This window comes from Prorops nasuta, unplaced genomic scaffold (assembly GCF_024137725.1).
Source record: "Prorops nasuta isolate Cenicafe-Biocafe unplaced genomic scaffold, Cenicafe_Pnas_1.2 PNAS00024, whole genome shotgun sequence".
Classification (NCBI taxonomy): Eukaryota; Metazoa; Arthropoda; class Insecta; order Hymenoptera; family Bethylidae; genus Prorops; species Prorops nasuta.
This window is the reverse complement of record NW_027116821.1, coordinates 3,631,631-3,656,629: the sequence shown is the minus strand read 5'-3', so window position 1 is coordinate 3,656,629 and position 24,999 is coordinate 3,631,631. Positions and strand designations below refer to the sequence as shown.

Below are 24,999 nucleotides of genomic sequence, written 5' to 3'. Positions count from 1 at the left end.
GATTAGCTTAGAGAAGAGCCATCATCCCCTTTCGAAATCAACCACCGAGACCATCCTCTCCTCTGGAAATGGAATGCTCGCCGGTCAGCTGCCCCTACTGTAAAACTAAACTTCCTGTGCCACGTGCACATCTGCTCTTTTCTCAAGAGAGCACCTCCCCTCGACAGTTTTATTTCTCTTCTCGAAACATTCTCCAAATTATTATCGAAAAAAGACTTTCAACGCTTTGCTCCAATCAGTACAAGACTGTTATAATATTTTCCGAAACTAGGAATAATACCTCTTGTCACTATGAACATGTTGTATACAGTTCTGCAAGAACCTTAACATAATTTTAAACTTAAAAATCTGTCTTTGGATTTCTTAGTATTCCAAATTAACAGATTTTGGTTGAAAGTCTCAGATGGCAAGTTTGATTCTGAAATTGGGAGCGTTGAAATGGGTGACCGAGGTGGTATAGGGGTGGGGGGAGGTACTTAAAGCGGTGTTACCGGTTGCTTCGGTAGAAGGTACACAAGAGAATTGTTGGTGGAGGTGGGGGGAAGGTCGAAGAAGGCCACAGCTGGCTAGATCCTGCAGCTGAATGCTCCATCTACCTGAATGTATACCGCTCCTCATCCACTCCCCCTCTTCTCCGCACCCACGCTTTGCCAATCACATGTCTCCATCATCGAATTCTTCACTCTCGACTAGTTAACTGAGTAGCTTTCGCTATACCAACTTATTGTATTTAGCTTTTCCACCAAACTTTCCAATTATTTTTCGATCCCTTCATTCCCCTTAAAATCTCTTCACGTTGTATTCCTTGAGACTTGCCATGAGAGTCTTGCGAATTGGAGTGAGATAATGAAAGATAAAAATTAACGAGAGTATCCTGTTACTTGCTGTTGAACAACTGTTTTCTTCCAGTTTTCCTTGAAGCATTTATAACTTCCAATTAAGGATCCAAAGTCTGTCTACGTGTATTCTTTTATATTATAATCTAAAATAGAGGATTTTTTAAATTAAAAGGAGCAAACGGAGACGATAATTTAAAAGATTATCATGTTGCTTACTGTTGAAGAATTATTTCTTTCCAATTTTCTCTTCAGAGTTATTATTTCTTTCTATCAGGAATCCAAAATCTAATTGAGATTCTTTTTTAAATTACGAAAGAGGATTTTGCGAGTTGTGGGCAGCAAAGAGAGACGAAAATTAACGAGAGTATCTCGATTCTTCTTGCTAAGTGGCTGTTTCTTTCCAACTCGAGGCAGGTTCGCCTCGACGTGGTCTTTATTGCTCCTCTCGACTGGATCGACCAATCAGGGCGCGAGGATCAAGAGACATGGCGCAGCTGTTTCCTGCAACTGCGGTTGCCTTGAGCTGGCCAGCCAGCAACACTCTTCGGTTTTAGTCTGCCAGCAAATCTCGTCTCGTGGGCTTCGCGCGCTCACGTAATACGGGACCATCGCTCATTTTCAAATTTTCTTTCTTTTTCCAATATTTCCACCAATCACGTGCTGTAAAATTTGTACAAGTCATAACATATTTTTTTTATCATTATTACGAAATAAAATAGATGCAGTGGTACTTGTGAATGGTCGACTCACGTGTCTACTTGTTCACTGTTAATTCTACTCAAAGTTTATACTTTGGTAGCAGGACTGAAGAAAATCTGATTGGATATTCGGCTGTTTTATGACAGAAGTGATTTTATGGAACGGTAAGAAGGGCAGTTTTCTCAGTGACTCCAAACTAACCAGGAAAATGGTTCGCGGATTGTCCCAATGGACGAAGACTCTGAGTTTTCCTGCGAGGGTTTCACCGCAAAGGAGTTCCAAGGATTCTTCCAAGGCTTTTCACGTGAGCCCCAGCGCGAGTCCTACCTCGCCACCAAGCCCGGTCAATGATACCATTGATAAAACTCCAATTATCACTGATGAGGTTAGATTAATTTGTGAATAATAAACATCATTTTAATCATCTACGTTAATAACAAAACCATATCATGCTATCTTCAATGTATCCATAAATAGTATTAACAAGCACAGATAAATCGTCGTAAATAACAAACCTTGGTATGATTTATCAAGTACACAGATTTGTCAATACAACTAGAAATACATCATATTTATTCATTTCCTGCAGAGTTATCTCCAAAGGAACTAATTTCTGAACAAAATTTCGGTTGCGTTCAACAGCAATTTAGTTTTATCGTCGTGCATATTTCAGATAACGGTCCCTCACTGTTCACTTGGGTTCACTCGTCTTTGACCAGCTTGCTCCTATCATACAAATATGAAACATAATACGATATTTTCAACCTTATCTCCTTCTTCGTAGAACATCCTTTCCAGGATATTAGTCATATTTCTCCTCCCATCAGATCGAACAGTGGGGCAAGAAACGTTACCACTCCAATCACGAGAGTTCCAGGGCGCTATTGTCGCCTTTCCATAGTCGATCTTCAATAGAAATAGCCAACCATGAGCTTTTCATCGTGCTCACTCGTAATTTCTTTGCACACCCAACAGCATTTGGTCATAAATTTAATTGTTAGCTCATGAAACAATCGCAATTTCTTCGATTGTACCCGTATGATGGTTGGAACTCGTCAAGTCTCATTTCCTGCATGCCACAGTCAAATTGTACTCGAGTCTGAATGGTTTTTAAAATGTTCAAGTATAAATCAGTAATTCAATGATCCACGTGAGACTGTAACTAGTTCTTCAGCCATTGAAAATAATCAATTCTTCTCTTTGTATCATCGATTGAATATCTGACCAGTTACATATGATTCATAAAATTCTACTTGAGTTTGAATGATTTTAAAAATGTTTAAGTATAAATCAGTAATTCATTGATTCACGTGAGACTTCAAGGAGTTTTCGATTGAAAATCATCGTTTCTTTTTCTTGATTTATCAATCGAATTCCTGGCCAGTTATGCCTGATTCTTAAAAGGGAAGATTCACGAATTCTAAATTTGATTAGTCATAGGAAATCTATCTCTCTCCCTTACAAGCACATTTACGATTCAAACTATGATCAGTTTGTTTTAATAAACTTGATGTAGTTTCGTTCATGCTATGCTCCCTCCCTTCTTCATCTATTCCCCTACATTTAACTTATCCCCTAACTCACGTCAGAAATGTTTGTTGATGCTTCACCAAAATTTATGGTGTTTGCTCAAATTTTTATCAGAAAGTACGAGCCGTTTCTGATTGGTTCTGTAGAACTTTTTGTGTAAAATATGTAGGGCCTTTAACACGAATCAGGTCAAACGTTATTTTCTGTGTTTGCGGTGGATTTTCATGATCTACAAACACGAGGGTCCCCCAGTGCTCGGGTCAAACATGCATGGTCCCATTGTGATATCTCTCGCTTTTAAAACTACTGCAAGCTGGTAAAGTGTGATATTTGCCAGTGAGAGAAATGAAGGCGCATCTGTAAACACTTTTTAGTATGGTTAACAATAGAAAACGTCATGGGGCGCGTGGCTGAAATTAAGAAGGGCTCCCCCTCCTCTGTTTGCCACCTATAACAAGTTTCTATGGAATCGCTTGGACTCAATGACATATGGCCACCCTTCGTAAAAGAACCAATGAATATAATCAGACTATTTATCTCGCTCGATTAACTTTTCCATTCAAAACTGGATCAATTTCCCCCAGTTTAATTAATTCGGGTATTCCCCTAACTTCGTCACGAATAAATTCACAACAATTGCAAAAATGGACTGAATTTCTCGAGGCTTGCTTTAATTCCACATTCGATACTGCAGCGGTGTTCCTTTTATGTGCTCATTCACTTTTTAGCCCATTGACCCACGTAAGCCAATTTACCATAATCGAATCAGTGAGTGAATACAGTTCGATAGTTTCACCTCTTTTTTCTTTCGAGCGCTGCAGTCGAGCTTTTCCGGATCTCCTAGCGGTTTAGGAAGGCCAACCACTTCCGACCTGCAGCGACAGGTTTCAACGTGATCTGGACCTGCAGGGATTTAGCCAGGGGCGTACCCAGACTGATTCTTCCATTTCACATAATTCACGAGTCTTCTTTCGGTAACGGGTGGAAGCTTTTTACGTTTTCTGCAATACATCTTATAGAATTTCAGTATTTGCAGCAAGGTTATTGAATTTTCAAATAACCTTAGAATATAGAAAAGAAGGTACATTAGGCTTTTTTTTCAAGTCTACAGCAAAGTTCTATTTGTGAGTTTTTTGACGTCCAATTCAGAGTGTCATGGGGGGTTTCTCCCAGTTTCATTCGTTATCCATACGTCCCTGCAACGAATAAGCGGAGTTTAGAGACAGCGGGTGTATAAAATAAAACGTGGTGAAGTGGGTGGGGAGTAAGGAAAGGAAAGGAAAGGAAAGGAAAGAAAAGAAGAGAAGAGACGTCTCGGCTGTCGGGCGGGGAAAGGCGACGGCGGAAGCGTGGGAACCACGGCGTAACAGATGGCCTCGGTTTATTCCGACGCAGATCGGTTTTCTTCGGCCTACCACGCTCACCCAACTATTTGCCAACGTTCAAAGCCCCTCTTCCTTCCTCTCTTTACTTTCCTTCGTTCAAGAAATTAGCATCAAAGCAACCTTTTCCTTAAATATATAACACACTTCAAACTGGCTATTCTTTTTTTTTTTGCAAAAATAACACCTTATCCGTTATCTTCCTATCGTATGGACACAGTTTATTTAACAATAAATTCTGTCCCGGCCCTGGATCTGGATTGAAGAATTGCTGGAAACGTTTCGGACAAACGTTTTGTTCAAATACAAGGTTTCAATAATCTGATTTTTTACCATTATAGCATCACTTGCTAGCTTGTTAAGTTTAAATAGTATTTCATTGCCCTATTCTATTTGGCAAAAGACTCTTTTAGGTTTCTAGAACATAAATGGAGAAGCTGACGAAAACTACAGGAAATGCTTGACATTTTACTGGGAAGATAATCTCTTGCAAATCTTTTGATCAAATACAAAATATTCCAGTAAACTTAATTATATCACAAGTTTTACCTTACATTCTAGCTCTTTAGCGTTTAGATATTTTTTTATTACTCTTTTCCATTAGCAAAAGATTCTATCCAGTTACTAGGTCCAGAATGAAGAAACTGACGAAAATTAAAGCAAATGTTTCGCGTCTCACTAGAAGATAATTTTCTGCAAATCTTTTGCTCAAATACAACACATTTTAATGGACTTGATTTTTTACAATAATTCTTTCACTGCTTTCTTGTATTTGGAGATCGAGTATCCAGTTTCTAGATCCTGAATGAAAGAGCTGAGGAAAACTACTAGAAATGTTCTCCTCTCGCTGATACATTTTCCTGCAAATGCTTTCCCGTACAATACAGGAAATTGATATGCGTGATCACCATATTTGGGCATGGTAAATAAATATTCGACTGGTTCTACCCAGTTCCATTTCCTTGTTCGCACGAAGCTTGCATATCTTCCAGTCACAAAGCCCATCTCTCTGGCAGTATCCCAGCTGAATCTGTTCAATTCCAACTGCTCGAGCACGTTCTCGCACTTCAGCTGAAAGTGCCAGCTGGAAGTCACACGCTGATCCAGGAAATCGTGTTGCGTAGTCTTTAAAGCTGGTATTACTCAAGATATCTAGGAGCCCTGGTAGGAAAAAATCGATCAATTATTTTTTGGTATACATACAAAACCATTAATAAAATTGAAATTAAATTGCCTATCAAAATCTCCCTATGATTACTTGGTCTCTTTGAAAATGGATAATTTTGTTCATCTTTATTGGAGTTGGTATCGATGGAATTTCTTTGGTATTCTGCTACTTCCGGAATTAATTATTTTTTGGTACATGTTAATTCCTTGTTAAAACTAAAATTAATTTACCTATCAGAATCTCTGCACGATTGCTCAGTCTCCTTAAGAATAGGTATCTTTTTTAAGCTTTACCGGAGTTCGAGTCGACGGAATTTCTGTGGTGTTCAGGTACTTCCGGTATGTGCGGGAAGAAGCAGAAGGGCGTCTGGTTTTAAATTAACGCAAGGTAATTACGAACTTATCTCGCATTCCTGAGCTGAGGTCAGGTGAGTATGCACACGCCTACGACTTGATAGATATTACTCTGATGATGCTTCTGGAATGGAATGGAACGCAGTTTTTTCCCAAGCTCGTATCTATGAAAAATTAAAAAGGAACGTAAACAAAGAAGGAGAGTATAAACTGTATAAAGGATTGACCGTAGCAGTAGTAGAATACAATAAAGTCGAATGGAAATTTTACCAAACGAAACCGTTAAGCAGGTAAAATATTCGGGACCAGGCCATTATAGCCATGCATCACTAATGGCTACTTTGTGAAAACTGTCACTGGAATCTCACGGATCGTTAAGGTCACTTTTGAAAGGTGACTAAAAATGAGGACAAAATTAGGAGATACCCCTTGATCCATGGGTTGACAAAAATTCCTCCGGTTAAATATGTGATATTTATTGTTAAAAAAAATTACGTAATCAATTTCAAGATTTCTGGGAAAGCACCGTTTGCGACACTCGTTAAAAGCAACGAAATTGGAGTGTCGTCTTATACGCAAAAATGGTCCAGCCGATGACGTCACAAAATAACGGACACTACACGTTCCACTTATGCTTACAGCTATGCAAGATGTGAGGTTCAAATTGAACTTGGAAAATTACTCCAATTTTCTCTCGGTACAAATTGAATGAGCAGCGACAATTTCAAATAATTAAGGGGTCGTTGGATCTGATGGTTTTTTGCACGATCACTGCGATTTTGCAATGATCAGAGGTAATTGATACAGCGATTTTTATCTTGCGTTAAGAAATCATTTGAAGCTGAGGTAGTACTCGCAGTGTTTATATCTGCAAGTTCGTGTTGCGTTAGGTTCTTCGACCTTGCTGGTCGTGCAGGTTTCAACTCGCAGCTCTCCAACACATGGGTCCAAGTGTTTACGTGACTCACCAATACTGACAAAGTAGGAGTGTACTCCAATACGCTCTCCCATCATTCTCAGAAATGTCCAAGGCACCGAAAGTGCCCTGGGAGCGATTTCGATCACGTTTTCTATGGAAGATTCATGTCTCTCGTCAAAACAACTGCGAAGATTAAATTATTTCTATCTCACGAGGATTGTTTAACTCGTGTGAGAAACTAAAGTTTCCATTCGAAATATCCAAAGTATTCTGGAGTTGATTTCTATCGCGTCTCCATGGAAAATCGTGAGCTCCTACCAAAAATAGCAATGAAAATCAAAATATTTCTGGCTCGTGAACACAGTTGAGCTCTTGTGAGACGCCAGCAGTTTCTGTCTTTCACTCCCACGTGGATTCTTTGCACGAGATCTCTCCCACGTGGAGAGTTTTGCCTTAAAATAATTCGTCGTTCTTTCTAAGAATGGCAAGACATTTGAAAGGAATAGAAAAATTCGTTGCCAAATATGATTCTTAGGCATAAAATAGTCGAGACTCGCTGTTGCTACGTGAAACTTGGGTGGCGACTACCTGTTGCTCAATTAATCTACCCACGTTCGAAGGCATCCAGTCCCAAGTAGTAAAAACAACTAATGGAACAGCTTTCAAATTCCTACATTGTTTATCCACACGAATCTGAAATTAAAAATTTTGTAATATCAACCAAAATATTTTACACTTAATTTCTATTCTCTACAAAATCTTATTATTCTTCTCATGAAAATAAGGATCTGAGAGACTTACGTGAGTTTTTTGTTTCAGAACTTTCAAGACTTGGAAGCGGAAAAGGCAATAATGGGCTCGATCGTTTACTGTATTCATCACAAAGACGGCTGTAAATGGTCCGACGAGCTCAGGAAATTAAAGGTAATTTTCTAATTCTGTAGCCTAAAAAAACAAAATTATTAGTATAAAAGCGTGACCAAAAGGAATGATTTTCAGGCCCACTTGAATACGTGCAAGCACGATGCAATTCCTTGTAGTAACAAATGCGGTGCTATGATACCCAGGGTCCTGATGGAGGACCATCTGAAATATACCTGCGCCCAGAGGAGGGCGAGATGCGATTTCTGTGCCAAAGAATTCACAGGTCAAACCTTAGAGGTAATTATCTACTATGTTGATTCCCTTTAAATTTTACATCACAATCGAATAGTATTCCTTTTAAATCAAGAGCCCTGAAACTAATGAGATTTATGTAACAGAAACACACAGGGACCTGTGGTTACGAGCCTTTATACTGTGAGAACAAATGTGGAATGAAAGTACAGAGGAGGCATTTGGGCCAGCATAAATTGGGCGAGTGTGCAAAACGTTTAGTGGCTTGTCGTTACTGCAGCAAAGAATTTGTCTTCGACACTCTGGGCGCTCACCATGCAAAATGTGGACGTTTCCCCGTTGCTTGTCCTCACAGATGCGAGACTGCAGTTCTCCCCAGAGAAGATCTTGAAGTTCATCTTAAAGACCACTGTACTACGCACTTGCTATCCTGTACCTTTAAGGATGCTGGATGTCGTTTTAAGGTAAACATTCACAGCTAAATTACTTTTCCTATCTTCCATTGAATGCATAATCCTTTAATTTCATACTTCTCTTTTCTGTAGGGTAATCGGTTTTGTCTGGAAAAGCATTTGGAAGAATCAGCTAAGATGCATTTGAGTTTAATGTGTAGTGTTGTTACAAAGCAACAACACCAAATTACAAGTCTCAAGTCAGCCATCAGTAAACTGTCTTTAAATTATACTGGCACCCTCATATGGAAGATCACAGATTATACTGTGAAAATGTCAGAGGCAAAAGCTAAAGAGGGTATGGAACTTATCAGTCCGCCTTTTTATACTAGTCAATATGGATATAAGTTACAGGTAAGGTTTTGTTTTCTATTGAGTTAGTTGGTCTTACTAATTCTTGCTTGTACCAATATAACAGTTTTATCATTTACATTTTTCTTCCTCATAGGCCTCTGTATTTCTAAATGGAAATGGAACGGGGGAAGGCAGCCATATTTCAATCTATATAAAAATTCTGCCAGGAGAATATGATGCACTTCTGAGATGGCCATTTTCTCACAGTGTCTCTTTCACCATGTTTGATCAAACTGTTGTGGCAGAAAAAGCCTGTAATATTGTTGAAAGTTTCATCCCAGATCCAACTTGGAAAAATTTCCAAAGACCCAGCCGGGAGCCTGATTCCCTTGGCTTTGGCTTTCCCAGATTTGTCTCCCATGAGATGGTAAAGAAACGACATTTTGTCAAGGATGACACAATGTTTATCAGGGTCAAAGTTGATCCAAGCAAAATTGTTGCTGTTTAAAAAACAAATGTTAACATTTGAATTAATATAGCTGTCAAGAATATTTGTGTGATATAAAATACTTTCATGCTAATAGTACTTATATATTTGAGTTGTAAAACTTACAACACAAGCATTTTTATACAAAATAACTCTTAAAGCTCTTAGGCAGCTTTTGATATTTGACAATAGATTAGTAATAATTTATTAATAATGTCGTATCACCACAATGCATTTCAATGAAAAAGTATTTGCAAACTTTACTATGAATGAATAAAGTTTTTCTCTCTCATTCTCTATAATAAAATCAAAGATTATTAAGGGACTGTGTATATTTAGGATTTGTAAATATTATGAAACATTATTAGAAATTGTACGAATGGTTTGAGAGGAGCAATTTACCAATGTATATACACTTTTTGTAATAATAGAGATAAGGAGAAAATGTGATTGAGATGCTAGTGACTGTATGTAATGAGTTAAAATCTAAAAAGGATAATAAAAAATTTCCATAAGTATTTCAAAATAAAATTGTATATTCTTCTCCAACCATAAACTCAAATACCTTTAAAGATTATCTATTTACATACAACTTTATTCTAAACTATTTAATCCTACTGAGTTCCACCTGAGCTTTGGGATCCAGATGGTCTCTCATTTTCCTGAAAAAAGATTATTAATATAAATGTTAATAATCAATGATGAAACCAGTTTTAAAAATTATTTACAGTTAGAATCCTTTTCATTTGATCCAAGGAATGTGGTAGCAGTGGTCGTACACTGTTAATTTCCATTTGAGTAAGGTGATCTAATCTTGCATGGACACCCTCGTTTTTCAAAAATGCATTTATTGATGTTCTTAACTTAGACATTCTCAAATCCCAAATATCCTTTAATTTTAAAAGATTATAATCCATTTAAAGAGAAAAAATAAAACCATTTTTACTTACCTTAATGGCTGTCCTAATTGTATCACCTTCTGGTATATCATCACTGCCAATGCTTAGAAGAAGATGAGCCTCATCCATATAGTGATTGCTTGGCATTTTGGTAAATAATCTGATAAAATATATTTTTAAAAAATCGACTTCTACACATCTTAGTTAGTTAATACTAATTAAAAATTACTTTTTCTGATAATTTAGCAAACTAGTTTAACAGATAAAACTAATCATTTATAAATATATGATTAATAAAAAAGATGTGGAAGTCAACAAAAAAAAATGTAAGAAATTGAGCTAAATAATTAATTAAGTTTACTTAGATAATTTTTCATCTTCTTTGGCTTCGTTCAATTCTTCAATTTTCATCCATTCTTGGCTGATAATTCGGCATTTTAACTGTTGTTTTAAATTCACTGCTAGCCAAATTGGAACTTTGAGGGGTATTCCGGCGCGAAAAGGTCCAATGGAACCAGAAATTAAATGAATCGTATCAAAATTGAAATTTGGAATGATCGTAACCAATTCCTTTTCACCCAAGAACTCTACTTCACTCGGATCCATTTTTATTTTCAATAATTAATACAAAAAACTTAAAGAAAAACTACTTTAGCAAAGAAACTATCCACTGCTTTCCACAGCCATCTGTGGCCATCTGCCTGCCTGTGCGGCACTGAGCGGTGCTGTGCGGTGTGTGTGTGTGGCACTGTGCGGACTGTGCCTGCCTGCCTGCGGCGGGCGGCCTCGGGCCTGCCCATGCAGCCCATGCCGCATTGCCGCCCCATGCCTGCCTAGCTATAGTAGCTAGGGTGCGTTCACGGAGACGCTATCAACGCTACTGCGCACGTATTTCTCTGCGCAGTAGCACAAATAGCGCTAAATAGCGTCTCCGTGAACGCACCCCTAGTGTCGGTTAAAACGCCATATTGGATTAATTCCGCGCCAAAACTAACGCGCATGCACAGATTAAGAGAGGGAAAGTTCAAAGTACTTTAAGCTGAAGTTAATTTTCAATCCTTTTATACGAATCTAAACAACTGATAAAAATGTAGAAACCCCGTCGTACTTTACTTGTTATTAAATGACTAATTAGAAAATATTAAAGAAATTGACATAAAAAATACAATACCTTAATGATTAACACAACAAAAGAATTAATATATCAATGAAATGACATAAATATTATTCGGTACACACATCAATATCTATTTTATTATTCTCCAATTTGCATACCACGTGCAGAATACAAATAAAGATGATATATGTTTAATACATCACATTCAGTTTCTTATTTCATAAAGATACGCACGAGCTTGACAGCGTGGAAAAGGAAAATAACTTGTCGATTTTAGTTGTTGCAAACAATAAATCACATCTCGCGCAGTATAGCCAAGAAGTATGTTGAGCCAAATGCGAATCCCCCGCAAGCGTTGAGGGAGTTGAAGGAGTGTGGGATAAAAATTCACAAAGATTATCTTTGAGCCATAAGACTCGCGCCAGCCAGTTTGGCGAACTGAAAAAACTGCCTCGGCGGATTTAATATTTTCGACCAGTCAGGATCAACAAAATTTGTCTAACCACCCTCGTCCTGGCGCTCTTTGGGCTCTTCGTCCAGTGAAAGTTTCTCCCGAGAATTTTCAGCCCTGCTGACGTCAGCTTCGATAATAAAAATCGATTCTGGTGTAAATTCCTCCAGTTTGAATTCTTCTTTTCGCAAAAAGGTCGTTAGAGGATAAGTCGTTAATTCCATAGCTGGATCTTGCGAGGCAAAAGTCTCGTTACTTTTCGTCATCGACAGACCATCCTCGTTTTGATGATTTTCGCTACTGGCATTCTCACTATCAAACTCCATTTCCGGTTTCTCACTCGAAGATGAATCGGAAATCGTCACGTTTCTCTCTTCACGGTTGCGTAAAGATGTGCTCCTAGTTAACGAAAAGGCAGGTTTAGGTCTATCGGTTACCTGGAAAGCGGTATAAATGAAATAAAAGACAATTCGGTTAAACAAAAAAAGGATAAACTTAAGTCACCTGACGAAGAAGGTTCGTCCTTTGCGTTCTGGTAGCCAAATTGGTTCCAGAGTGTCTCTGTAAGTTTCTTTGGGATCCAACTAAAGAGCCTCGGTCGTGTATGACGCTAACAACGCTGGCCTTAACATCGTTGTTAGGGAATAGTAAGCGCCACATAAAATTCTTCAAGGCAGCCCGGAAGTCCTTAAGGTGATAAGCGTAGAGAAGAGGGTTACCGGCTGAGTTAAGGTGAGAGAGGATGATGCAAAAATTCAGGAGATACTCGTGCACCTCGCAACGTGGACAGAATGCCATGACACAGTTGATTGTGTAAAGAGGAAACCAGCAGATGATAAAGAAGACTACGATTATCGACAGATTCTGTGTTGCCTTAACTTCCCTCTTCTGTGCTGCTCCCAGAAGCCTCAGCATCGTTCCTGTTGATTGATTGTTTGACCTTTTGTCAGGATTCATCGTCACTATTTGCTGCAACTTTTCCCACAACTAATATCAATAATTATTATCAATCGCTTTGAAATGAGTTCTTTGAGCTTTTTTTAATCAATAAGAAAACAAAATAAAGGGGAACATATAAGGTCTTTCAACAAGGGGTGTCATTTTAATTTTCACGCAATTTTTGAATTCTCAATACAAACCTGTCATTGCGACGATATTTAACAAGTATATATAAGCTAAGAGGTGTTTATACTATGGATTGATACACACTCGCATAATGCAATGAAATAATAAAGACTCCTTAGAAAAATAGTAAAAATATTACAGACATTGTTCATAAAGTTTCAAACTACTTTTGATTAGATTTGGCCAACATCTATAAACGTAACTTAAGCTTAGCACGGCCTTAACTAAGACCAACTATCTCATTCTAACCTTTAATACAATGCTTAGCTCGGTTCTCGCCTTAAGTAATTGCTAAACTGAAATTCGAGCTTATTTTCATTTATAGATTCGAGCCTTTTGCCATCATCAAAAGACATCTCAGATGCACAGATGTAGTAGATTCCCAAGCAGTGCACAATATCCAAATTGCATCTAATGCATATATCTACAAAACGTATGGATATCCTCAAAATGTTTCAAGAATGTTCTTAGAGTGTTTATGTTATTAGGAGTTTAATCAATAAATGTAGCCGTTTTGGACAAGCAATGACGTGGAGATGTTAGATCCCGTGTTCTATAACTTTTATAACAATTTTTAATATCGTAAAAACCAAAAACGGTATTATAGGGCATTTTTCTAATGGCGGAGTATTGTGTTCGAATTGTTTGAGACTGGAGCACTTTCTACTATCACATTTAATGACATCTTAGGGTTTATTCAAACCAGAGCGTTTGTGTACGCACGAAACCAATCATGCACTAATCACTAGTTTGCACAGGTATTCACTTTATGCATAAAAGAGGAAAGAATACTAGAATATTAATATGCAAATAGTACTCGTACGTACACAAATACCGTAGTCGTGAATCCACCCTTTAAAAAACGAATTTTCAATCAAATTAATTCAATAATCTTCAGTATTTATTACAAGAACTATTTTCCATTAATTAATCGCGAACGAAATATAAATTACTGATGTGCTATAGTCAAGCAACATGAAGTCAAACACTACCCACACAGCACACATATGAAAAAGCAGAAATTTTCACATCTCTGCAACATCCCTGATATATAAAAGATAGGCTCGAATCTACAAACTAAACTAAACTCGAGAGAGAATTTCCGCTTAGCAGACACTTAAGACGAAGAGTGAATTGATCATTGTATTGAAGGTTAAAGTGAGAAACAATTGATCTTAGCTTAAGACCGTACTAAGCTTAAATTCCGTTTATACAGGGTCTTTTCCTAACGGCGGGACATAGGATTGTGTTATTTGACTATAGCATTGAAGCACTTACTATACATTAATATAATTAATAAAAGCGTAGATAGTTAAGTTTTAATGGTTACTTTAGTTTAATTGCTTCTATTATTTATTATAAATATCATTTTACTTAATTAATCTTGGTGACTTCCATTAATACTTAAATTAAACGGAAAATAGTAATTTGACTATAGTAAAAAGTACTATAGTCAAATAACACGAAATCTCCTATGTCCCGCCGTTAGGAAAAGACCCTGTAGATTCGGTCCATGGTGTTATATATCAGAGACGTTCCAGAGATCTACAATTGTCCGCTTTTTCATATTTATACTGTGTTGGGTTCTTCTACCGTTAGAAACACGCTCTGTGTAGTTAAAAATTTCGTATTACATTTTGGAATATTCGCCTTTAAAGCGTTGAATACTACTCTAGTTTTAAAAGGATTGCCCGTGGCACGATGATCAATTATTATGTGTACGTAAATTGTTAAAATATTATCTATAACAAATAGATTTGGGTGTATAATTATGATTAATAATTTTTTCTTATCGAGGTCACCGATATCCCCCGTGGAACTCAACGTTTGAACTATAATTAACGATATCGAAATCTATTGGTAAGAAATAACAGAATATTTCTACAAATTGCCAGAAATTGTTCTTTTACTGCTAAAACAGAATCACATATCCCATGTTTATGCATATAATACGTTATTATATTTTTATTAAATTTGGCTGTAAAAGGGCAATTTCTGGCAACTCCGTCTACAGGTGGTGTTCGTTCGGCTAGTTTTCGCTAAAGCTGCTGATGACCAAGAGCAATTTGAAATTTATTAAACTACATCCATGATTCTTCTGCCGCCTTCGTATTGAATTTTATCTTAACAGGCTCTGCGTGTTTCTATCGAAGCATGTCTAAAACCTCTCGAGTTTATATTAATTCCAAATGTCATTGCAATGATAGGTCATGTTGAGAGTTCAAAAATGACGTAAAAATTGAAATGACGTCTCTTTGAAAGCCATAACCTATATACAATCCTCAATACTCACAGGTGGATTTACGTCACGAGTTACTGACCTGCTTCACAACAACCCTATAAATGTGAGCGTAGAAAGCTGCAATGATAAGCGCGGGAAATATGATGGTGGCGAAGTAAAGAAATACCAAATAGTCGTAATCCATTACTTCTGTGAAAATACACTTCCCATCCGACTTTTTCCCGGCGTGCCATCCGAATAATGGTAGAAATCCCACCAGGGTGCCTGCTATCCAGCAGACGCAAATTATTCCTGAAAAATATTATGTAATGTTAATATAAAAGTGAAACATGAGATAAATAAAAACGTAAATGAGAGAAAGCAGGTTACTCGATGGCTCATGATGAACTTTTAAAATCAATGTCAGATATTATTGCATGCATATGCCGCTCTACAAATCTGTGTCTCAAATAGATGACTCGAATTCCAATTTAGCTATTAATAAGAGCGATGGTCGAAAAATATATAAGCTTTTGAAGAGAGTTATTGCAACTGGCTGGATGGTGATCCATAAATTATTCCCACTACACAGACAGTCCCATCAACATTCCGGAATGGGCAGGTGGCCGGTGTCACGTGACTGCGGAGAAAAAGAGATGCTCGAGAAAAATTTTCATCCGCAACTCTAGCGTAAATTGGTAATTGGACTTGTTTCGTAATAACGTGTCGCTTTCGGTGAATCTACCACGTTGGCCATTATCATATACGGAAAACTACACGCGTTTATGTCATCGCGTCGAATAGTCCTGGATCGAATTACCAGCAGAACGGGTGAATCGAAGGGCGGGAAACGCCCGCTGGGAAATCGGATAGATGGCAGATCGTGCATCAGCGTTCGATTTTTTTAAGTCATCTTAGATTTCCTGAGACGTCGATGGAGGACAATTCGTCGATCTTTCATTAAGAAATTTTATATAGCAAAAAAGGTGGATTCCTGGCTCAATGATATATTTCGAGTATTTGAAACGATCTTTCCAACGATCATCTCACGGAGGTTAGAAGCTGAATAGGTTATATCAGTGTAAGCATGGATATAGCAGCACTGTTGAGACTGAGCAGTGTGGTAAGGTCGAGCTGCTACAATGGATGACAACACTCGACAATGCTTGGTAATGACCAGTAAAGCACACAGTCTATCCAATTTTGGCCAAAATCGTGCCGCGAGTATCATATTTCATCCTTCACTAGTAGGCGAGTCAAGATATCCATCTAATTTTTTGTTTACCAGTCTGAGGAATTACTTGGTTTTACTACTTGGAATAATAAAGCACTATACCCTGGCATAGTAATAAGCATTAGATTAAAGCACGAAACAATTCTGCACTCGAAATGAATACTGAAAGTTTATATTTTAATTTGTATAGAAATTCAGTACTTGCTTTAAAGAACGAAAGCAGGTCATATATGGGATGTCCAATATAAAAGTGGCAACCCAAAAAATCTAGATTGAAGAATAGATTTTAAGAGAGAAACTTTTATAAAATTTTAAGGTATATATAAATATATTTTTTTTAAGATTTTAAATTATAAAAATTCTTTTTATTGGAAGCTTTCGATTGGTCGAACAATTCGGTAAACTGATTCTAACGACTAAGTATCGTAAGAATAAACTATTTACAAATAGAATTTCTCCAATGAAAAATGTTTACACAATGCTTGATAACTTTTTAATTAAAGGTTATACATAAAAATTGTATAAAGATTTTTTTCTCAAAATTTTCTTCCCTTTGTAGATTCGTCTCGGTTTGACAATTTTAAACAAAACACCCTGTACTATAGCATTACCGTATTTATTGGGAGTTCTGACCTATGGCAGTTTTAGTTCTGACGTTCCTGGAGTATCCCATTGGATGCAGAATGGCCCAGTAACGATCAACGGAAACGGCGACCAAGCAGAAGATGCTGATGGTGCATAGAACGACCAGAACGGACACCGTGAAGAGGCAGGCGTGAAGATTTGTGGGTAAACCGATGCTGGCCAAAATTGCAAAGGGGATGGCAAAGAGCCCTACCAGTAGATCCGCAGTTGCCAGGGAAATAATGTAATAATTAGTCCTTCTCCGTAGCTTTCTCTCCTTACTAAACACCAAAATCACCAAACCGTTTCCAAACACGGCACATACCGCCACCAGAATCTCGCTCACAGTGTACAAAACATTTAATTCCACTCCCCCAACAGGTGTATTCACCGCGGTCACACTGTAATTCACTGTAAACTCAGTCGAATTCAATGGCTGTTCCATCACGTTCCAGAAAAATTCCTCCAAAACCCACCAGGATTTCGCGAAGCAATGCTAAATAATAATATTGCTCGGATGTATCGTTCCTGGAAATGTTTTTGTAGAATAAGTGCTCGAGATAAGATTGTTGAATAGAGGAAATCCGATTTCAGTATCGTTTCCGGGAATACGAGCCTATTGGACTGTTTATAAGCTTCCCTGTGTCAATATTTGACCATTCTACTTGGAATCCCCTTTTTTGCCTTCCTCACGCTCGATTACTCTCACAAAAAATCGTCCTTGACCTTTTTCAACATCATGGCACAAATTTCCAATCACACAGTTCTCATTTTTACTGCGGTAAAATCAACGGCTATAATCAGATAGGCGTTAAAGTGTGTGCGAAACGGGATCGATCACGGCGTTTATTTCTAATTGATTCCTAATGGCTGTTTTATTGGCTAGGTGCAATAGTGATAAAGCCTTATCAGCGACCTGGATCAGCAAGGATCAGGGGAGTGATGCGTTCTCGCAAGAAAAACACCGTCGGATTATCCGAACGACAGGGTAAACGTGTAAATTTCAGTTGCACTCTTCTACTTTTTCCGGCTCTCAGCAACCAATGAAATCACCCGAATGAAACACACGGAAAGAGTGAAAAGTTACTCTCTGCGGGAACTCATAAGAAAAGTTTTACCGTAGGGTGAAGCAAAGGGAGGATTATCGGAATCGATTACTCGCCATCCATTATCTAACTTTCTTCCAGTTGCCGATGAAAGCTCTCGTATATTATCAGCTGTGGACGAGTCGCAAGATCTTGATGTCTCGATATCTACATATTACATAGCCCGGATACTTAACAGATCTCTCAACAGAAAGAGAACGGTTTTTTTGTGACCACGGTGACTCTAGACGGATGCTGGGTTTTTATATATATTTTTATATATATAGACCGGATATAAAAAATTTTTATAAATCTACTAGATTGCTCATCAGACTAAGGGACGCAAAAATGAATCACGCGAGAGAGAAAAAAGCTATTTTCAGTGTCTACACGTGCCGTTATGAGCCCTCGCGCATTTACGGGGAATAAATCCGTCGTTACACCACGTGAATGTGGCGTGTATGCGCCAGCCGATATCAAAATATTGAAGAAAAACATTTTACGTTTTGCCATGGATGCGTTGCTATATTTATTTATACTTTTGGCATGAGTCTTCCAGTTAATCGTCGCTCTTAGCACTCTCCTTGACATAAATTTTTCTCATGGAGCGCGAATTGTACTACAATAACGCGTTGAAACACTACTTCCATCTACAAAGTGCAACTTATATCACTTCGGACTTTGATAGAAGTAGGGAATAACGCTGTAGTTGCGAATAAACACGTGAAGACTCGCCGGTTAACCGATTTCCAATACTAATTAGAGCAGTGAGAAACGAGAGCAAGGTTTAATCAAGCAAATTGCAGTATGAATCGCTGTTTATATAGGGTTCGTAACTTCCGATTTCACATAGAACAGCCAATAGGAATTGGTGACGGATCGACCAATCGGAACGATTATTCACAACCAATCATCGCTGTTTCTCACGGGAAGCCATTACGGCTTTTTGACTCGATTTTCAGTTTCTTTACGAGGATTTCCCACTTCCTTCATCGCGATACAAAGAGGACGTGCGGCGTCTCAACCCCGTTGCTTGTAACTGACTGCTCCTCGTGACACGGGTATCCCGTTGAAGAACTGGACGAGGTGGGACGCGGGCGGCTTGGAGAGGTTATGTCTGTGTGGAGAAGATACCGTTCACAGGGACGAGAAACACTGCCCACAACCTTCGCTTTACATTTGCAATCAACGGTCTCTCATATATATATAGCCATTTTTGCTTCGATTAGCATAGTTTTCTCTCATTAAGCTGATAAAATTTCTTCGATCCTTTCGCTTGTACAAGACTTACTTCTGCGTATAAGCGAATCTAACTTAACTTGAATCCAGCCATCCAACCAACGACGTAATCAACTTGTTGAAGTTCCTTTCGCACTTGTGCAATTTCTCCCAACTTTTATTCGCGTCCACTGTTATCATTAAAGTGGCGAATCGTGCTTCGAGAAATTATGGCACCTACGCGCCGTCTGAAATTAAACTGAAATTAAGTGGTTGCGCGAACAATACGGAAACGCTTGTTTTCGTTTACAAATAAAAGTCTTTGACCCTTTCGTAATAAAGTTGGCTTCCTGGTAGTAGAATCTAATAATGTAATTGCTTAAATGCCCTGGGGAACAAATGCTGTTAATTACCTTCTTTCGATCGATAAAATACTACCACGAAATTTCTTCAACAGCCATCTTCACTTTTTGTCTTAAACAACTATATAACCTCTTCAAGTTTACATGCTCTTCGATAGTATTTTCCGTTCAAGCGTCATCTTGTTTAGCTTTCTTAAGAATTCCTTCAGTCGAGTATCGACATTAAGTAATATTTACAGATAAGTCTTGGCATCTCTGTCGTCATCATTGAAATGGAGAAAAAGATCGATGTAAGAGTTAGTAGGCACGCGACACCGTTGATGTTCCAGTTATCTCGTGATAATCAGAGTCAAGACACGCGACTATATGGGATAATGAGGTTCTTCTCCATTAACTTAAACATGCCTGTCGTTGTAACGAGAAGTTACGTTTTGTCGTCGAATCTAAGGGATTGTATCATTTCCACTGTACATTTACGCGTACACGAAACTCTTTTTTCTTGGGAGACTTATAACCTTTTTCAGATCATTCTTGGAACGTCGGTCATATTGAAATGGAACGATACCATGGCCGGAAGTTCATTCATACTTCTAACGCGATTAGAGCCTTTATGCAATATCAAACGTCCTGTTATGCCTCAGTTAGGGACAATGAGGCTGCTTGAATTATCCGGAACGGGCTCGTTGACCACTTATTAAGGCGATGATATTATATATATATATATATATATATATATATATACACATTCGTAGGAAAAAGTATCATAAATATTCATTCTGAAAAAACGGTTAGCTGATGTATTTTTTCATATTTAATGCTTACCCTTCTAAAATATTCATGCTAATGCAGTTTTTCATTCATCAGATTATACCGCTAATTTCATTACCATCGATCTCCCTCGAAGAGCTTTTGCCGATCAATTTTCCAGTACGACACGACGTTGAGCCTGCTGGAAGAATTTCTGCAAAGAGATAATTGTGAGATATCTGAGAGAGGCATGACAGTTACTGAGGTGGTAGAATAAAAAGGTCGCGTTAATCCAAGACGGTCACGCATAACACGAGGAAAGAACCTTTTAATTGGATCCCACTTCGCGTCACCAGATCCCCCGTCTTTAATACGGTTCTCCCCAGATGGCAGCTCCCTGAATTTATTACCCATAGCATAACTGCTGCTCATGTTACTTTTTGTATACCACGCGTAGACTACTAGGGTTACCTTCTGACAAATGTTTTTCCTCCCTTCCAGATTTTCCCTGTTTTTTCCTCCTCTCGCACTATATCAGTTGCTCTTGAAAATATAGTACATAACATTTTAACGGCCTTTCGTGTTTTAATGCGATGGCAAATATTCAAGAACTATCGATGATTTATGAAGGGCAATTGGGAGAGTAAAAATGCTTTTAACAGTCCTTCAATCATGCTAGTCAAATAGATTTCTGGCAGCATTTACGAGAAGCCAAACATTTGTGGTGGATAAAAGACGTACTTAGGGTCGATAACCTTATACTGATTGTGAAAATCTTTTTAAAATCGTTGTGGCTCAATGGAAAGAAGCCACGTACTTCACCGTACCCAATTATTCAATTATCGATTGAATATCGTGGATGAACGGGACTGCTAATTATGATTTTCCACACATCCTTCTAACTGGACTTCGTTAACGTCCGTATTGTTGGAAAAAGTGAAACCTCCCATCGAGAAAAAAATTACTGGGCATCTGCAAAACGAAGTCACGTAATATAATATTCTTTTTGTATCTGCATTGAATGTTACCATTATTTATTCTTTTTTCTTTTTTCAAATAATTTACATTACAAATTTAGAACTCACCAGGTTTCATTGTCTTTTAATAAAGAAGCAGTTGTAAATCCTACAAGTCTGACCAAGTAGTGATAAAGTAGAAACAAACATTATTTTTAGATAATTGGGTGTTGGTAATGCCTTATCGATGTGGTAAGATCGGTAAGAAAAATCTCCTAGGAAAATTAGTAGCTTAATATTTTAGGATTTTTTTTTGTTTTTTATTTGACATAATAAAATTTTTGTCATATTATGATTGTATAAGGTCCACGATGCTATAATTCTCATCAATTAATTCTCTCGAAAGAATTATTGGATCTGAATATTTGATTTTGTTGAAACCAGGGTTCGACAGTCGCTCGTGCTATTATGTTAACAAACCAAAACATGAAAAGTAGCAACAGGAAATAGAAGATACCAAAACTGAAAATAAATAAAATTAAAAATGCACAAAAATTGCTCGTCTCGTTAATTATAAATAAACGCATATAACTATCTTACTTTGAGGCCCACGAGACAAATATCCCAAAACCTAATGTAGAAAGCAAAGATTTGTTCGCGAGTAAACGTAAACTAAGCCTTGGTTGAAGTCGTTTTTCTCCTCCTGGTGAAATACCATTTGGCGTCCGTTTCGGAAGCTTAACAACTGTGGTTGGTGGTATCAAAATTTGCCGACAGATCTTTCCAATGAAACCAGGTCTGTAGAACGCTGCTCCAATTTCAGTCTCATACTGAAAGACGTCATCAAATAAAAATGTATGCTCAAGTGTTTAAATAAGCGCGCTTATTTACAGAGAAACTTTTACTTGTTCATTGATGTAGGTGGATAATTTAAAAAGGTATCTAGCTAGTAAGGCACACTCATTGCTTCGAATCGGTAATAGTTCAGGGTCCCCCAGGTACTCGATGTATTTGCTGGTTTGTCTTCCGTCCTTTTGTATATCAAACGATCTCGGAACAAAAACGCCAGGTCTACTAGCGTCCAGACTAAAATCCATTTGCGATTGATGGTGAAATGAGGTTGAAAGGATGCTCTCATGATATTCTTGATCCGCTGTCATACTATCCGCTTCTTGAGGAAAGTCCTCTAGCTGGAAAATATTTCTAAGTTGTTGTTGAGCATTTGCGAGAAATACAGGAACTTTCCGCCTGTCCTCCATATTAACATCATCTGACGAACTTTCTTCACCATTGAAAAATTCCCATAACAAATATAAAAATCTTCTACCACTTCGCCTTGTTTCCAAAGCTTCTATCAAACTGGTTGCTGTTAAATGAGCCTGCTTTATCGAGCTTAAGAAACAAGATACCTAAAATAATATTTGCTATTAATTCATTTTATAAATAAAAAATATTTAAATGAATTATAATACCTGAGATAAAGTTGTTGGCGAGAACAAGGGTACGTATTGATAATTTTGTCCTTCTAAATCGATGATTTGCTGACGAACGATTGGAGTCCATTGGCTTTCAATGGATTTTATCATGTTAGCCAAGTGTGGCTGGTCAAACACCTTAGTCACTCTGAATAACATTAAAGCGTTTTTAGGTGCGACCAAATCTGTTCTCATAAACCTGGGTAGTAATTGTTGGAAGATAGCAGTATACGCTAGTAAATTATTTGCGACAAATGAAATCCATCGAGTCTCATCTTGAATTTTCCCTTTTTCTTCATCTTCTGATTTACTGTTTAAAAGAAATTATGAAAGTAGGGTATGTGATACATTATAATTTTTCTTATTATACCTATGCTTGATGTATTCTAAATTTGGCACATATCTCCAAGGTTGAATAAAGCTTAGCCAGGCTTCTAAAATTAATCTAAATGAACTGTCCAAAGGCCAGTGATGTATCGCTTTTCTAAGGAAGGAATAAATCTTTCCTTGAACTGATGGTAGGATTATCCTCTTCAATTCATCCATGGCACTTTTGTCTCCAATTGTACTATTGGCGAATTCATGTAAAGTTTTTATAAATGCTCGCACTAATCTTATATGCTCCCCAGAATGAATGCTATGCTGTAATAAAGTTTTTCTTAATATTTTGTTATACTTTATTAATTACTTCGAATTATCCATTCTTACTCTTTGCGGTAACGAGGTGGCGTAAGTGGTATTTAATTGGGATGGTGATTGATCTTCTGTGTATTCCAGCCAGAAATCTAAAAAAACTTGGACCACAGTCTCACTTCTCCAAACTTGAGGAAGACACTGCTGCTGAGATACTCCCGTTTGAGGAGTTTGAGAAGCTGGATTCAATATCGAGGATCTTAGTAGCCTTGGCATCTGTAACCTATGACTAAAATCAGAGAGAAGGAAATTAAAATGAAACAGATCATAAATATGACGGAAAAAGATATTTACCTTTTAGAATCTGGTGATTGCAATAATTTTCTTTGTGGAGTTTTTTTAACATAAGGGCCAATAATTGGTAGAACTGGTGAATGGTCTCTTGGCAAAAAATGATACAAGTAGCTGTGAGCCAGCTGTACATAAACTGTTTCCCAATTGATCCAAACATTTTCTTGCTGCTGCAACTGCAGCCATGGATTAGTCAGATGATAAGCGAAATGAAAGATATAGTACTCAAAGGGATCTGTTTCTTAAGTTTAAAAAAAATATGTTTTAAAAAAGTAAAAAAAGGAAGGTACTTATGTTTTTTCAAAAGGATACTCATGCATAAAGCTGATGGAGCACGTGTGGATTGTTCATCTCTGATTTTATCAAAATAAAATGGAGGAATTATTCCTTCTTCCAGCATGGACCTTATTTTACCCTAGAGCATAAAATTAATGAATCTATTAAAAACACAATTTTTTAATTTATTACTCACTGGCAAAAAAGATACTGGGAAATTATATTTTAAATAGCAGTCTGGCAATAACTTATAGCACAATGAAAAGACTGGTCCTTGTGGACTGAGAAAAACACAGAGAGCTTCGTATTCTTGTGGATACTTTTTCAGACTAATATTGTGCAGACCCCAGCCCATATTGTCTGTGATTCCAAACAGTGAATCGATAAGTGCAGGAAATACATGCTGCAGCTCAGTAGTACTTGACTCATCAATTAGGAGAGCTATCTCTTTACAGCGCTGCACTAGTGGCAGATTTAAATAAGTTTGTAATCTAACCTAAAAATTAAAATTCGATTATTAATAATACGTCTTGCATTTTACGAAGAAAAACTGATAAATATAACACATAAATGAGTAGTTGTAACTATGACTAATTATTTTTATCACAATGTAACAGATATTCTTATATTAATATTTACAAGTTTTAAGGTTAAGTATGGGTAATGCATTATGTAAAATTCGTTAGATAAATAAGAATTACCGTAGCAACATCTGTGGAAGTAGCCATTTTTTTATCTTTGTATTTGTGTGCGTGGTTGAGAACCATTCATAAAATTAAAAATTATAAGAAGATACTTTTCTGTGTACACATTAAAACATTGTATACAAACAAAGCAGTCACCCGGGCTGCAAGCCTGCAACTTGCAAGCTGCAATCTGCAATTCCACATTAATCCATATTTCCACACAGCCCGGCTACACTATACATAACCTGCGTACCCTGCACTGTTATCTACTTTTCAAGTCAAATAATAAGCTAGCCGGCA

The 24,999-nt window shown here is 37.4% G+C and overlaps 4 protein-coding genes and 2 long non-coding RNA genes across 13 annotated transcripts; 1 reads left to right on the top strand and 5 right to left on the bottom strand.

Moving 5' to 3' along the window:
- The first annotated feature begins 1,405 nt into the window (after positions 1 to 1,405).
- Traf4 (TNF receptor associated factor 4) lies at positions 1,406 to 9,720 on the top strand. The gene is made up of 6 exons (XM_066740889.1): positions 1,406 to 1,923; positions 7,710 to 7,814; positions 7,890 to 8,051; positions 8,153 to 8,470; positions 8,552 to 8,812; positions 8,907 to 9,720. The coding sequence occupies exons 1-6, from the start codon at positions 1,678 to 1,680 to the stop codon at positions 9,258 to 9,260; spliced, it is 1,446 nt and encodes a 481-aa protein (XP_066596986.1). The 5' UTR covers positions 1,406 to 1,677; the 3' UTR covers positions 9,261 to 9,720.
- Positions 4,614 to 6,116, bottom strand: LOC136781878 (uncharacterized). The gene is made up of 3 exons (XR_010824012.1): positions 5,912 to 6,116; positions 5,685 to 5,833; positions 4,614 to 5,611 (listed from the first exon to the last, which is right to left on the bottom strand). It is a non-coding gene; the product is annotated as an uncharacterized lncRNA (long non-coding RNA).
- LOC136781879 (uncharacterized) lies at positions 6,135 to 7,992 on the bottom strand. Of its 2 annotated transcripts, none has more exons than XR_010824013.1 (3): positions 7,896 to 7,992; positions 7,692 to 7,835; positions 6,135 to 7,583 (listed from the first exon to the last, which is right to left on the bottom strand). It is a non-coding gene; the product is annotated as an uncharacterized lncRNA (long non-coding RNA). The 2 variants fall into 2 exon arrangements; XR_010824014.1 differs by having other exon boundaries at positions 7,914 to 7,936.
- Positions 9,721 to 9,755: 35 nt separating the features above from the next.
- Positions 9,756 to 10,911, bottom strand: Psf2 (DNA replication complex GINS protein PSF2-like protein). Its single transcript, XM_066740890.1, has 4 exons — positions 10,500 to 10,911; positions 10,190 to 10,298; positions 9,968 to 10,129; positions 9,756 to 9,901 (listed from the first exon to the last, which is right to left on the bottom strand). Exons 1-4 carry the CDS (start codon positions 10,742 to 10,744, stop codon positions 9,854 to 9,856), a joined length of 564 nt encoding a protein of 187 aa, XP_066596987.1. The 5' UTR covers positions 10,745 to 10,911; the 3' UTR covers positions 9,756 to 9,853.
- Positions 10,912 to 11,371: 460 nt separating this feature from the next.
- Positions 11,372 to 19,271, bottom strand: LOC136781662 (adenosine receptor A2b-like). 6 transcript variants are annotated; one of them, XM_066740583.1, is made up of 5 exons: positions 18,499 to 19,271; positions 16,920 to 17,704; positions 15,153 to 15,364; positions 12,211 to 12,693; positions 11,372 to 12,143 (listed from the first exon to the last, which is right to left on the bottom strand). In XM_066740583.1, the coding sequence occupies exons 2-5, from the start codon at positions 17,353 to 17,355 to the stop codon at positions 11,754 to 11,756; spliced, it is 1,521 nt and encodes a 506-aa protein (XP_066596680.1). In that variant the 5' UTR covers positions 17,356 to 17,704; positions 18,499 to 19,271; the 3' UTR covers positions 11,372 to 11,753. The 6 variants fall into 6 exon arrangements, with proteins under 6 accessions (XP_066596680.1, XP_066596681.1, XP_066596682.1 ...); XM_066740584.1 differs by having other exon boundaries at positions 18,900 to 19,271; XM_066740585.1 differs by having other exon boundaries at positions 18,903 to 19,271.
- Positions 19,272 to 20,980: 1,709 nt separating this feature from the next.
- On the bottom strand, positions 20,981 to 24,844 carry LOC136781745 (sphingomyelin phosphodiesterase 4). 2 transcript variants are annotated; one of them, XM_066740730.1, is made up of 11 exons: positions 24,715 to 24,844; positions 24,210 to 24,509; positions 24,050 to 24,152; positions 23,741 to 23,972; positions 23,462 to 23,669; positions 23,124 to 23,395; positions 22,751 to 23,063; positions 22,184 to 22,687; positions 21,879 to 22,108; positions 21,408 to 21,800; positions 20,981 to 21,294 (listed from the first exon to the last, which is right to left on the bottom strand). In XM_066740730.1, exons 1-10 carry the CDS (start codon positions 24,778 to 24,780, stop codon positions 21,665 to 21,667), a joined length of 2,364 nt encoding a protein of 787 aa, XP_066596827.1. In that variant the 5' UTR covers positions 24,781 to 24,844; the 3' UTR covers positions 20,981 to 21,294; positions 21,408 to 21,664. The 2 variants fall into 2 exon arrangements, with proteins under 2 accessions (XP_066596827.1, XP_066596826.1); XM_066740729.1 differs by having other exon boundaries at positions 20,982 to 21,294; positions 23,462 to 23,675.
- Between the last annotated feature and the right edge of the window lie 155 nt (positions 24,845 to 24,999).

Coding starts and splice junctions, on each gene's coding strand:
- LOC136781745 (XM_066740729.1), bottom strand. CDS start 24,780: ATGGTTCTCAACCACGCACACAAATACAAAGATAAAAAAATGGCTACT. Junction 23,064..23,123: donor TTAGAATACATCAAGCATAG/GTATAATAAGAA, acceptor TCTTTTAAACAG/TAAATCAGAAGATGAAGAAA. Junction 21,801..21,878: donor TTTGTCTCGTGGGCCTCAAA/GTAAGATAGTTA, acceptor ATTTATTTTCAG/TTTTGGTATCTTCTATTTCC.
- Psf2 (XM_066740890.1), bottom strand. CDS start 10,744: ATGGATCCGAGTGAAGTAGAGTTCTTGGGTGAAAAGGAATTGGTTACG. Junction 10,299..10,499: donor GAAGATGAAAAATTATCTAA/GTAAACTTAATT, acceptor ATATTTTATCAG/ATTATTTACCAAAATGCCAA. Junction 10,130..10,189: donor CAATTAGGACAGCCATTAAG/GTAAGTAAAAAT, acceptor TTAAAATTAAAG/GATATTTGGGATTTGAGAAT.
- Traf4 (XM_066740889.1), top strand. CDS start 1,678: ATGACAGAAGTGATTTTATGGAACGGTAAGAAGGGCAGTTTTCTCAGT. Junction 8,471..8,551: donor ATGCTGGATGTCGTTTTAAG/GTAAACATTCAC, acceptor TCTTTTCTGTAG/GGTAATCGGTTTTGTCTGGA. Junction 8,813..8,906: donor AATATGGATATAAGTTACAG/GTAAGGTTTTGT, acceptor TCTTCCTCATAG/GCCTCTGTATTTCTAAATGG.
- LOC136781662 (XM_066740583.1), bottom strand. CDS start 17,355: ATGGAACAGCCATTGAATTCGACTGAGTTTACAGTGAATTACAGTGTG. Junction 12,694..15,152: donor ATAGGGTTGTTGTGAAGCAG/GTCAGTAACTCG, acceptor TATTGATATTAG/TTGTGGGAAAAGTTGCAGCA. Junction 12,144..12,210: donor GGACGAACCTTCTTCGTCAG/GTGACTTAAGTT, acceptor ACCGCTTTCCAG/GTAACCGATAGACCTAAACC.